The 13,135-nt window shown below is 41.2% G+C and overlaps 1 protein-coding gene across 1 annotated transcript; it reads left to right on the top strand.

Annotated features, from left to right (window-relative positions):
• Positions 1 to 11,893: 11,893 nt before the first annotated feature.
• Positions 11,894 to 12,798, top strand: LOC121135254 (ferritin heavy chain-like). Its single transcript, XM_040733770.1, has one exon. It carries the CDS (start codon positions 11,998 to 12,000, stop codon positions 12,661 to 12,663), a length of 666 nt encoding a protein of 221 aa, XP_040589704.1. The 5' UTR covers positions 11,894 to 11,997; the 3' UTR covers positions 12,664 to 12,798.
• The last annotated feature ends 337 nt before the right edge of the window (positions 12,799 to 13,135 follow it).

The raw sequence follows: 13,135 nt of genomic DNA, 5'->3' as shown, positions 1-13,135 counted from the left end.
GGAGAGTGGAATCTACTTTCTCCAAGTTGCTTGGGGCAATGACAGGCAAGTCTTCCTACTACTCCTAATTCACAGGTCCCATGCTCTCAACAGAAGATAGGTCTCCTTAATGCTGCTGCCCTCAACAATTATGGAGGACCTTATAGGGGGCGGTCCATGCAGCCAACTAGTAAGTCTCTGTTATTCTTTAATCATTAGCTCAGGTAAAATTTTATCCTTCTCAAGAACTCTGATGCTTTTGGTGACTGGTAGCTTTATCAGCTTAAAGCAACAGCCAAAGCTCCAACTGTCACAAAACAGATTTCAGAAATTAGAATTAGTACTCTTTTTGACCATTAATATCATGACAAAAACTTTAAAATACATATACATCAATTTTATATAAATATAATATTTATGCCTTAAGAATAGCTGTTAAAAGACAAAAAGGCAGCCCACAGAATGGGAAAAAATATTCACTAATCCCACATCTGACAGAGCGTTGATCTCCAAAATTTACAAAGAACTCAAGAAGCAAGTCTCCAAAACACCAATGGATGCAATTAAAAAGTGGGCTGCAGAACTACATAGAGAGTTTTCAATAGAGGAGTCTAAAATGGCTGAGAGGCACTTGAGAAAGTGCTCAACATCCTTAGGCATCCGGGAAATGCAAATCAAAACAACTCTGGGATACCATCTCACTCCTGTCAGAAGGCTAAAATCAAAAACACCAATGACAATTCATGCTGGAGAGGATGTGGTAAAAGGGGGACACTCCTCCATTGCTGGTGGGAGTGCCAACTGGTTCAGCCACTTTGGAAATCAGTATGGAGATTCCTCAGAAAAATGCGAATAAACCTACCACAAGACCCAGCAACTCCACTCTTAGGCATATATCCAAAAGATGCCCATTCATACAACAAGGTAGTCTGTTCCACTATGTTCATAGCAGCATTATTTGCAATAGCCAGAACTTGTAGGCAACCTAGATGTCCCTCAACCAAAAAGTGGATAGAGAAAATGTGGTACATTTACACAATGGCGTACTATTCAGCAGAAAAAAACAATGGAATCCTGAGATTGGCAGGCAAATGGAAGACACTAGAAGAAACCATCCTGAGTGAGGTAACCCAGTCACAAAAAGAGAAACATGGCATGTACTTTCTCATATATGGATTTTAGACATAGATCTGGGGAGTGCGAGCCTACAATCCCATGGCCAGAGAGTCTGGGAAACAGAAACTTCATTCAGTGGCTGATCGAAGAAGAGGCAGACTCCCTAGGTTAAATACTGAGCTGAACTCAAGAAAGCCAGTAACAGAGAGGGGAGGACTGATGACCAAAGGGATTAAGACTGGGCTGGTTTAACCCCAGAAACAGCTGACCTGACAAAGGTTAACTCTTGAATCCCAGGCATCAGCCTGGGAATCCAGCATGGGACTGATCAAGACCCCCAGAATGTGAGTGTCAGTGAGGAGGCCTAGGTAATCTATTGAGCCTTGAGCAGCAGATCAGTACCCATCCCGAGTATATACACGGACTTTGGACTCCCATCCAACAATGTGAGGTGCACTCTCACACTGAACTCTTGGGGAAGGGTCTAGGCCCTGCCCTATATGAAATGACAGACTATGGACACCTCCATGGAGGGTTTCACCCTCCTTGGGGAAATGAGGGGATAATGGGGGGAGTTGGGGGGAGGGCACGGGAGGAGGGGAGGGAAAGGGAGAGGGCCCTGGAACTGACTTGTGAAGCAACCTTGTTTCTTATCTAAATTTTAACTGAAAAATATATAAAGAAATAAAAATAAATAAATAAAGATATCTGTCATTTTTTAAAATATTAATGCTTTCAGCGAAAACTCTAATAGGGTACAGAGCAACATGCTATGCCACTATACAATAAGTGCAAGGTAAAAATTAAGGTGCTTTTCATTGTGCTAAAACATCTGTCAGTTTTAAAAATGTTAATGGTTTCAGGCAAGTCATTTCTAACATAAATATGCTGCTAATGTGTCTAATACTTATGTTTGCACAAACTCAAAGGATTCTTGGAAGTTCCAGGGGGGAGCCAATTTGGACCCAACCAAACGGGTCAGATTCACTCCAGTTATTATTCAATCTTTCCCTGGACCCGGGATTCCTTTCCCTCATCTTGGGACTCCTTGGGAACTCCTCCCTCATTTACAATCTTCCCCTCAAATACCAGGACCTAAGAAAAAAATTTTTCCTAAACTTAACGTTGTACTCTGCTCTGCCAATGTCTTGCCAGGTCTTAAGAAGTTCCAGAGAGCTCCATTCAGCCAGAACTATGATGAAACAACCAGGTACCCCAGGACATGGCAGCACCCCTTTTTTCTCAGGTCCCCCAAAGATGATCAACAACCCCCAGGTCAGCAGGAAATATTCTTGAGAACTCAACCTCCTTATTCCCTAGCCTGCCACGCCTAACTCCTGACCTTTTTAATGATAAGCAAAAGTTGCGATGTAAGGATTCAGGCATTATGCTGGCCTGCCCCTGTTACCTGGCAGAATGTACTCAGGCAGCACTCTGGTCAGCCCAGGGTTCCATGAGTAGTAGTCTGCAAGCTGGCACAAAAGACCCCTTTAAAAGGCAGACCCTGCCCACTTATGCTCCTGCTTCCTCTCTTGTCTCTCTTGCTTTTCCACTCTCCCCCTCTCTCTCCCTTCATCTCTCTCTCTCTTCTCCCCTTCTCGCTCTCCCCCATTTAATAAACTCCATGGTAATGTCTCTCTTGGTTCATGTTCTATTGTGATTGCAAGTCAGTTATTTAATCAAAAGAACAACAATGGTGATTAAAAGTTTTTCTGGGCTGGCGACTGTGGTCTTAGAAACTGAAGCACATCTGTTCAGGCCCTTATGGCTTTTAGACTCCCTTGAAAAGTCAGGTATAATTCTAATAGATGTGTATATGTTATGTGTTACTTGGTCATTTTTCCTTGCAGCATTTAATATTCTTTCTTTGTTCTGTATATTCAGTATTTTGATTATTATGTGGCAAGGGGACTTTCTTTTCTGGTCCAGTTTATTTCATGTTCTCTATGCTTCTTGTTTCAACATAGGCAACTCCTTTTTTTAAGTTAGGAAATTTTCCTCTATGATTTTGTTGAAAATATTTTCTGTAGCTGCCCAGGGTTTCTTCTTCTATTCCTATTATTCTTAGGTTTCTCTTTTCATAGTGCCCTGCATGTTTCCTGTCTGGAGTTATTTAGATTTAACACTTTCTTTATTCTATGTATCCATTTCTTCTATTGAGTCCCCCAACCCCTGACATTCTTTTTCATTCTGTTGGTGAAGCCTGCCTCTGTAGGTCCTATTCAAATTCCAAATTTTTGAAGTTTTACAATCACCCCTGTTTGGTTTTTCTTTATTGATTCTATTTCCATTTTCGGGTCTTGAATAGTTTTATTCACTTCAATGAACAGCTAGTAATTTCTTGGATTTCTTTATTTCCTCTTTGATGATATTTATCACATTCATATGGTTTGTTTTTAAGGTCTTTTCCTTGTGTTTCAGCTAGTTGGAATATTCAGGACTTGCTGTGGTAGGATACCTGTGTCCAGTGGAGAAATATTACCCTGGGTGATACTGATTGTGTTTTTACTCTGGCATCTAGGCATTAGGATTTGGGACAATTGAAATGCTTGATACTAATGTCTGATCTTGTCTGCATTGTTTAGGTGTTTTGTTCCTTGGGGTCTGTTTCCTATCTATTTTCATAGAGTATGATTGTTGTGCCCAAATTCTGAGTCTTTTATTGAAGTTATTTAATGAGCTTAACCCATTAGCTTGGACCCTACATCCATCCACCATGACGGATGGCTGTAGAAAGAACCCAGCAACCTCGAGGCAGGGATCTTAAAGGGCAGCATAAGGGGAGTGTCTAGGGGTATGAAACAGTCTCAGGATTGGTGAGCTTCCAAGTTTGGATGACTTGCCCTGTGTTGACTGGTCAACTGGTTGTTATGGCCCATAGGCCCTCCCAGGGCGGTTGCTATGCTCTGTACATTACTGTTGTGCACTTGTCCATAAAGCACATCCAGAGCCATGAAACACAGCCCTGCCAGCTAACTTCTGATTGGTTCCTTGCCAAGAGGAGGGCATCTGACTTCCTAGTGACCAGGACAGGATTGGCAAGGCTATGCAAGCTCATGTTAGCCTGTCATGAAATCTGAAATTGAGGGCTGGTCACTACATGATGGCTGTGTGTTGCCTGTGGCATGAGTTGGAGGAGGAAGGTTGGAGGAGATGGTCTTTATGGTCTCTGGGGATGATGTCAGAGAGGAAAAGGAGCCCACAACAGCTTTTCTGCTCCAGAGCTCGGGATGAAACTGGTGGGACTAGTTCTCAGGAGCTGTAGGAGAGGTTTGTGTCAGCCTTCAGCCTACTTTTTAGCCCTGGGAATAGCTGCCCTTGTCTAAGCAGGAGTGACTACTGCAGTTGGGTTCTGGACCCAAGCAACATGTGGGGAGTGAGGTTAGAAGGGGAAGATCTATGGGAAACACAGTAGATGTGATAGGGTAAGGAAGACTGCAGCAGGTGAGCTATTGCAGATCTAGGCATGTGACTGGGGGACTGAATTTGGAGGAGAGGTCTTCAGTTAGCTTAGCTATTTCCCTGGCTTGCTCAGACAGTGTGTTTACAGTGAATGCCTGCTGGTGTTGGAGTCTGGGATACTGGGATGAGTTGGGGGGAAAGAATGCTGCTGGAGGAGAAGGTCTTTGTGATGCATTAAGGATGGGGTAATAGAGGACAGGAAACCTGCATCAGGTTTCCTGCTACAGAGCTGAGGATGAGACTTGCAATTGTGTTTTTAATTTCATTTTCACATTGTTCATTACCACTGTTCGAAGTACAAGGATTTGGAGGTAGTATTTTGTGTTCTGAAGCATTGTGAACTTGTTCATTATTTTACTTGCTTTTCTTGAACAAATATTTAAGGATATTCCACATATAAGATTATGTGATCTGCAAATAAACAGTACTCTTATGTATTTATTTCCTTATGTATGTCTTTTTATCTTCTGTTTTAAATTGATTAAAATTATTTCAAATCCTTACCATAACTTCATTACCTGTTTCATTTGTTTTTCTTGCTTACCTTACTGGGTAGAACTTCTAGTACATTGTCAAATGAAAGGATAAGAGCAAACATTCTTGTCATTTTCCTTATCGCCAGAGGAAAGCTATGATGTTTTCACCTCTAAGATGCTATTTATGACAAGATACATTCTGTGTGTGATTTTTATCAGGATAATAAAATTCCCTGAAATTCTCAGTTCATTTACTTTTTCCCAGAGCCTTTTATTTTATTCTTTTATTTATTTGTGCTCTTTACTGGTAGATAAAAGTCATATCATATTGCTTACAGAATCTGACCTGAGGAGAAAGAAAATTTTCGTTTATAGAGAGTTCTTGGAAATGTCTCATTTTTTCCTTTTGCTAGAAGGAATACTATCATTACAGAAAAAATGACAGGTCTTAGTAAAACTGTGCCAAACGCTCTCATTTGAGCATATTTGACAAAACCACAATTAAAAGAAACTGCAAAAAGAACTTAAAAAATTATTAGTCAAGCATAATTCTAATCTAAATGTAGGATTTCTGTCTTTTGTTCAATGACCACAGAGAAATGAAAATAATTCATGAAAATAATATATAGAATTTTATATTTCATTTTACTTATATTTTTGTGTATATGTCTGCTTGCTATATATAGATATAGATATAGATATAGATATATGTATATGTATATATCATATGCATACAAGTGGCTGAGACAGTGGGAAAGGGGGTCTAATCCCCTCCATTGTAACTGGAGTCCTAAGTGTTTGTAAGCCACCTGATGCAAGTCTTATGACTGATTTCTGATCCTCTGAAAAAGCAACAAGAATTCCTACCCACTAAGCTATCTCTCCAACCTCCAAGAACATCTTGTTTTCAATTGCTTTTTATTGTCCAAACACTTGGTTATATCCATGCAAGTCATATCATTAAAAAATGAAATCTTGATTACTATCAACTTACTTTGACCTATAGCATATCAGAGACCTTTAAGTTACCCCATGCCATTTTGGCATAATACAGTGGGAAGGGAGTTCTAACCTACACCGCATGTAAAGTTACCAGTTGTGGATTATAAAATAGACGCCCCTGCTCTGTTCATGTGAATGCAGCAAACACTTAGAAGCTGCTTTTCAAATAAAAGATAAAAAACACTGACTCCTCTCCTGAGCCCACATTGTATCTATCAGTAAGATGGATGCCTGGCACCTCTGCCTTTGCTTTGCACAAATTTTATTCACCTTCATTCAGACTCTTACTCAATTGACTCTCCTGAGACACAGCATTTTTCTGGGATCCTGGTGCTACCTAAACTACCATCTCTCTTTAATGATAATGACACATTCATTTTCCTAAACCACCATTCACCTTAGATTCAAAGAGCAACAAATCCTCACAAACAGGATATACTATTACTTCCTCTAAATAATGATGTCTGTGAGAGGCCACACATGACCTAAAACAGGTCATCTTGTAGGAAACAGATTGATTCCATCAGGCATTGATTAGTATTAAGAGATGAACAACTTTCTATTGGACTACTTGCAGGACAGAGTAGAGACAATGATGGGTGGGACCACGCCTTGACCATGACCCTTAATATGTGGACAGAGGAACCTATAAAAGGGCCCAGTGATCCCAAGGTTATCTGAGTACCACTAAGAGAGCTTTAGGTTTTATTATAGGAAGAAATGTATTAGTTTCTCTATTTTTTAGAATTTGGTGTTTCTTTAATTGACATATTGGGGCAGTTGACTTTCTCTACCCTGCTGGAGCCCTTGGAACCAGGACTATTGCCCTAACACTCCAGTTACTGTGGCCACAGACATGGCCCTCAGCAACAGCTCAGACCCAAATATTGCCATGGCCAGGTGGCAGCCCAGGTCAACCAAATCAGTATGGCACAAGTGGCAGCATGGCCTTGGACATCAACATGGTCTCAGGTGGCTGACCAGACCTCAGGTATCTGCATGGTCCATGGTGGTAACAGGAGCCATGGACATCTACTCTGACTCTGGTGTAGGGTCTGGACCCAGATGTAGCCCTCAGTAGCAGCTCTATTTCTTCAATAAACATTATAACCAGAAGCATCTTTGGGAGAAAAGGGTTAATTGTAGTTAACCATCCAGGGAAGTCAGGCTAGGAAATCAAAGCAGAAACATGGAGGCAGGAACTGATATGGAGACCATGAAGAAATGCTTCTTACTGGCTTTCTCTCCTCTTGGCTAGCTCAGTTTTCTTTCTTATACAATCCAGGATCCAGGGGTGGCACTACCCACAGTGAGCTGAACCCTTCCATGTCAATCACCAATTAAGAAAATTCTCCACAGGCATTACTGTAGGCCAATCTTAGAGAGGACTCAGTTATGTCTCCCACTTCTCATAGCAGTACAGTGGTGGTGCACACCTTTAATCCCAGCACTTGGGAGGTATAGGCAGGCAGATCTGTTTGAGTTTGAGACCAGCCTGATCTACTATTACACACAGACACACACACACACACACACACACACACACACACACAAACACACACTAAACCACTAGTTAGTCACACACCTAACGCACTAGTTAGCAATAGAGGACAGGCAGTAGTGACCACACCTTTAATCCCAGCACTTGGGAGACAGAGGCAGATGGAGCTCTGTGAGTTCAAGGCTACCCTGGGCTACATGAGAGATAATCAGTCTAAAAGAGAAACAGAGCTCATGCCTTTGATCCCAGCACTTGAGATGACACAACTTTAACCCCAGCACTAGGGAGGTGGAGATAGGAGTGATATGGCTGGGCAGAGAGAGGTCTAGTAACTGGCTTCTTTGCTTTCTGATCTTCAGCTTTAAACCTAATATCTGCCTCTGGGTTTTATTAATCATGCTACAGGAGGAGGGAGGATCATAAGATCCACTGGGGTCGAGAACACCACAAGAAAATCCACAGAATCAACTAACCTGTGCTCATAAGTGTTCACAGCGATTGAATCAACAATAAGGAAGCCTGCATAGAACCGATCTAGACCCTCTGCATAAATGTGACAGTTGTGTACTTGGTCTTCTTGTGGGATTCCTAACAGTGTGAGTGGGAGTGTCTCTGACTCTTTTGCCTGCTTACAGGGTCTTTTTCCTCACACCGGGTTCCTTGTCCAGTCTTGACACAAGGGTTTGTACCTAGTCTGAGGTACCAGGGTGGGGAAGTATGTAGGGTGAGGGCTGGGATGATTGGAGGTAGGGAAACTGAAATTGGGATGTAATGATTTTACAGAATTAAATTAAAAATTCAAAAAATAATAAAGCTTGAAGAATTCTCTCATTGATTCCCCAATTGCCTAGTCTTACTGTAAGCTATGACATTTTCAGATGATATCACTGGGAGGCCTGGTCTTTTCTGGAGGAACATGGAGGAGGAGTAGATCTGGGGGAGAGAGGAGGTTGGGGGGATCTTGGAAGAGTGGAGGGAATGGAAACAGCAGTTGGGATGTTTTGTATGAGAGAAGAATAAATAAAAGAGCAAGCCAGTAAGTATCAACCCCCTATGGCCTCTGCATCATCTCCTGCCTCAGGGACCCTGTCCTGTGTGAGTTCCTGTCCTGACTTCCTTCTGTGATTAACAGCAATATGAAAGCATAAGCAGAATAAACCCTTTCCTTGCCCCACAAAAAACAAACAAACAAACAAAAAAAAAAGCGCCAGCAGGACAGATACTAACAGGTTTGGAGAATACTGCATTTGGACCTTTCCTTTATAATAAACATCTCATGAAATCAATGACTAGAACAGCATAGCTTTAATTACTGATCAGAAGAACAGGGTTAGTGTTGTGTCTCATGTCCCATGAGAAATCATAACATCCAAAACTGCTTAAAATGTCATTAGTATATAACTAAAAAGGGCTCCAGGAGCCTTAAAGATTATATGACTACTATATAACGGAAGTTTGTCAGATAAAAAACCAAAGGCACAGTATTGCCCTTAGAAAGACTTGATCTAAATAGGCTTGTCAGTCACCTAGGCAGGACAAAGTTCCTCCAAAAAAGCTATTTATTTTGGAGATTTATTACAGAATACTAGAAAAAAGTTTAAATTTGTATTTCCTTGGTGCCTAAGAATGGTGAACATCTTTGTAAGTGACCATTTATGTTTCTTCTTTAAGAACTGTGTACTCAGATCATGAACCCATTTATTGACTTTCTGGCATTTAATTATTTGGTATTCCTTAAATATTCTAGAATTAGCTCACTGTCGATATAAGTAGGACAGAGGAAGGGCAGGGGGGATAAAAAATTTGTGTAGTAAAAATGGCATGATGCAAACCATAATTTTATTCTAAAAATTAATTTATAAAAGAAAATCCTGCAATGCCTGCCTAGAATTGACATGTGAAGCAACCTTGTTTCTAATTTAAATTTAAAAATAAATAATAAAAATAAAAAATAAAAGCATAAATTTATTCTAAAAATTAATTTATAAAAGAAAACACTGCAATGCCTGCCTAAAATTTAGGTCACCAAAGTGATCTCTTTGATCATTGTCTACTCTCATCATTTGAGCACGCACCAATCTGTGAAATCAATATGACTTGTCTTTTACACTAACCACACCGTGTGTATCACACCTGAATACTGTCACTGGACATCACAAGGACCAGAGAAATAACACGAGTCAAGAGTGAGATCTTAGTGACAGCAGATTTGCTTAAGTGTGTATTATTGGTTGTTGGGAGACCTCATTCTGTAAGTATGTGTCTGATTGGTTTGAATAAATCCCAGTTGGCCAATAGGGAAAGAAGATAGGTGGGACTAGGTGTCTAGGAGGTTTCTGGGAATTGTAGTGAGGATAGCTCTCGCCATGTAATCTCCTGGGAGCAATGGGCACCCACAAATGAGTCCTCAAAAAGATAAATTCTTAATTATGGGTTAATAATCAAATCAGAGGTAGCCGATTAGAAACCAAGCAAATGGCCAACAGCTTCATAATTAATATACTGTCTTGCATGTTATTTGGGGGTGAAAGCTGCTAAGGGACCCAGGCGGATCCCGAAACAGTTGGTCACCAAACATTTTTAGGTTTTCAGATATCTGTTATGGTGGTTTATTTTTATTTGAGACAGGGTCTCACACTATAGTGTATGCTGTCCTGAACTCACCAAGTAGTCGAGGCTGGCTTTAAACTTGCACCAATGGAAGTGAAGAAGACTCTTAGTGTTCTGAATGCTAGTTATACAGGTGTGAGCCTCCATCCCCAGTTCAGATATCTTATTATTTCTGACTTAATTCCATTGGAGTCAGAGTACATATGTTACAAAATTAAAATCCACTTAAACTTTTGTTTATATATGATTCAAAATAAAGGTTCTTCTTTGTTCAGAATCCATGTGCATTTGAAAAAAATTGATTCTGAAAACATGTGTTATACCGGAATGTCTGTTACAACATAGTGCCCTCTGTATGTGACAGGAAAACTGCATTCATGAATGTGGTTGCCTAAAATAAAACTAAACTATGATAGCACAGTTGCCATGCCAGTGTGGAAGGGGGAAATCTCAAAAGGCTACACACCTAGATGTAGAGCAATAGAAAAATTAATGAGAGCGGGAGACTGACACAGAGAGACAGAGACTGAGAGAGAGAGAATATCAGTGTTACTCAGGTTTAACCCCCCTAATTGGTTGTTCAATCCCAAGTGGACAGTCCTAAATACATACACATAAGAGTAGCACTAAGTGAACTTTACAGGATGTATTTATGAGTAAGGGTGTGTCTAGCAATAATAATTAAAGAATGACAGGTCATGAATTTGAGAAGTGAAATTTAAGTGTTCAGGGGAGAAGTCCAAGGTAAGAGAGTTAGTAGAGATAGGATGTAAGAGTATTTATATATTATAATATTTAAAAAGCAACAAAAGAAAGATGCCATGCAACAGAGTTCAAGTGGAGGGTTTTTTATTAGGGAAAAGAAAACGAAAGCAGGGAGACCTGCCTCTAAGACAGGAGTAGTGGGAGAGAGGACAGAGAGGCAGAGAGAAAGTGTGTGTGTGTGTGTGTGTGTGTGTGTGTGTGTGTGTGTGTGTGTGTCAGAGACAGACAGACAGGCAGGCAGACAGACAGATACAGAGAGATAAGGAGAGAAAGAAAGAGAGGAGGATGGGAGGTGGCCTGGGGCCTTTTAAGGGAGGGTATTGAATGTTCCTTCCGCTGAGGGCATATCCTGTCAGAAAACCAAGGACAGGCCAGTGCAGATGCCTGAATACTAACATTATACATGAAAGTTTTCATAATTAAAACATGTTTCTAAATATTCCCTACTTATATCACTGATTATGCTTACCACTACAACTATTTTGCTTTTTATATTCTTTTCTCCCTGATTATAACATGTAATAGTCTAATGGTTGCTTGAATAAAGGAGTCATGCTGACATTTGAATCATATGAAAATTCTGCAAGAAATAATTATCTATATTTGTTGAAGAATTTTTAAATGACACTAGAGACATGGTAGTAGACAGTCATACAAAACATACTTACTACAAATACAAACTTGAGAAGGTACAGAAATACAGTATGTTGTACCAATCCTAATATCTAACAAATTAGACTGAAGGATGTCGTTTTTATGCACATTGGAGTCACTGAGAAGAGCTGTCACTAAAACAAAACTCTGCTGGAATCATGAAAAGCATCTCATCAACAAAATCACATGTAAACAGTGTTCACAAAGCTTACTTGAAGAAATGGGGTGATTTGTTAAAATATTTGTACTTTATTAATATCTTTTCGAATACTGTATACGTGAGATGATCAGTGCAGTCACGTGGGTTGCTATGGAGCTTAGATCTCACGTTCTAACGCCTCATAACGGTTCTGAGCCTCCATTATCACTCTCTGTGATTCTGCCGCTAGTTCAGCCAGGAGCCCAAGCTTGCGGGTGGATCTATCGTTCACCATGGGTTTTCTGCGAAAGTCTCGTCGTCGCAAGCGCAACCGCTGCCCACTCTGCTCCTCAAGGGCTACGCCTGCCTATCCATTGGTGTTTATGGCACCACCCATGGTCTTGGCACCACCCATGGTCTCGCCACCATCTCAAGTGCGTCACAACTACCACTTCGACTGCGAGGCCGCTGTTAACCGTCTTGTCCAGCTGCAGCTGTGTAACTCCTATGTCTACCTGTCCATGGCCTTCTACTTTGATCGTGAAGATGTGGCTCAGGAGAACTTGGCAAGCTTCTTCCTGAACAAGTCGCACGAGTATTCTGCGCACGCCGAGATGTTCCTGGAACTGCAAAACCAGCGTGGTGGCCGCATCTCACTCGGCTCTGTCAGCAAGCCAGTCCGTGTTGATTGGATCAGCGGCCTTAAAGCCATGGAGTATGCCCTTCGACTGGAGCTGACCACCAACCAAAGCCTTGTGGCCCTGCAGCAGCTAGCCGCTAGCAAGAGCGATGCCCATCTATGCAGCTTCCTGAAGAACCGTTTTCTGAACAAGCAAATTGAGATCCTCAAGGTGATAAGTGGCTACGTGACCAACATGCGCCAGATGGGGTCTCCAGATGACGGCATGGTTGAAAATCTATTTGGAAAACTTACCCTGGCTGACAACAAGGAGAGCTGAGCTGAACAAAGTATAATAATTCTAAATTATTCCTCTCCAGGCTACCAGAATGGACACCTACATTGCCCTTCCAGCAAGTTCACTGGTTTTTCCTTCCCCTTTACCACTGTTTCCAATAAAGTCATTTGATTTCAATCAAATAAATTGTTGAGTTTATTTATGTTTACTTCCCGTTACTTTACAAGAATAAGGGCCTATTCCTTTGAGGTCTAAGACCAGGATTCTTGTCACCCACCCCTGGCCATCCTCTTACAGCCCCAAATCTCCAAAGGGTGGAAGGGAAAGCTGATCCAAGAGCCCCAGAGACAGCATTCTTTATAAATCATGTGAGCATAGGTGGTAAGATATGATGGTGTGTGACAGGGGGTGTGGTCAGAACCCTGGTGTCTGTGCTTAGTGTAAGCACATGGAGTCCCAGGGCTCAAAGTAGGACTGAGACGGGGCAGGGATTAAAACAAGCAGTGGATGTGGG

This window comes from Mesocricetus auratus, unplaced genomic scaffold (assembly GCF_017639785.1).
Source record: "Mesocricetus auratus isolate SY011 unplaced genomic scaffold, BCM_Maur_2.0 Super-Scaffold_100033, whole genome shotgun sequence".
In the NCBI taxonomy this organism is placed as follows: Eukaryota; Metazoa; Chordata; class Mammalia; order Rodentia; family Cricetidae; genus Mesocricetus; species Mesocricetus auratus.
The sequence above is the reverse complement of the archived record's forward strand: the minus strand, read 5'-3'. Positions and strand labels throughout refer to the sequence as shown.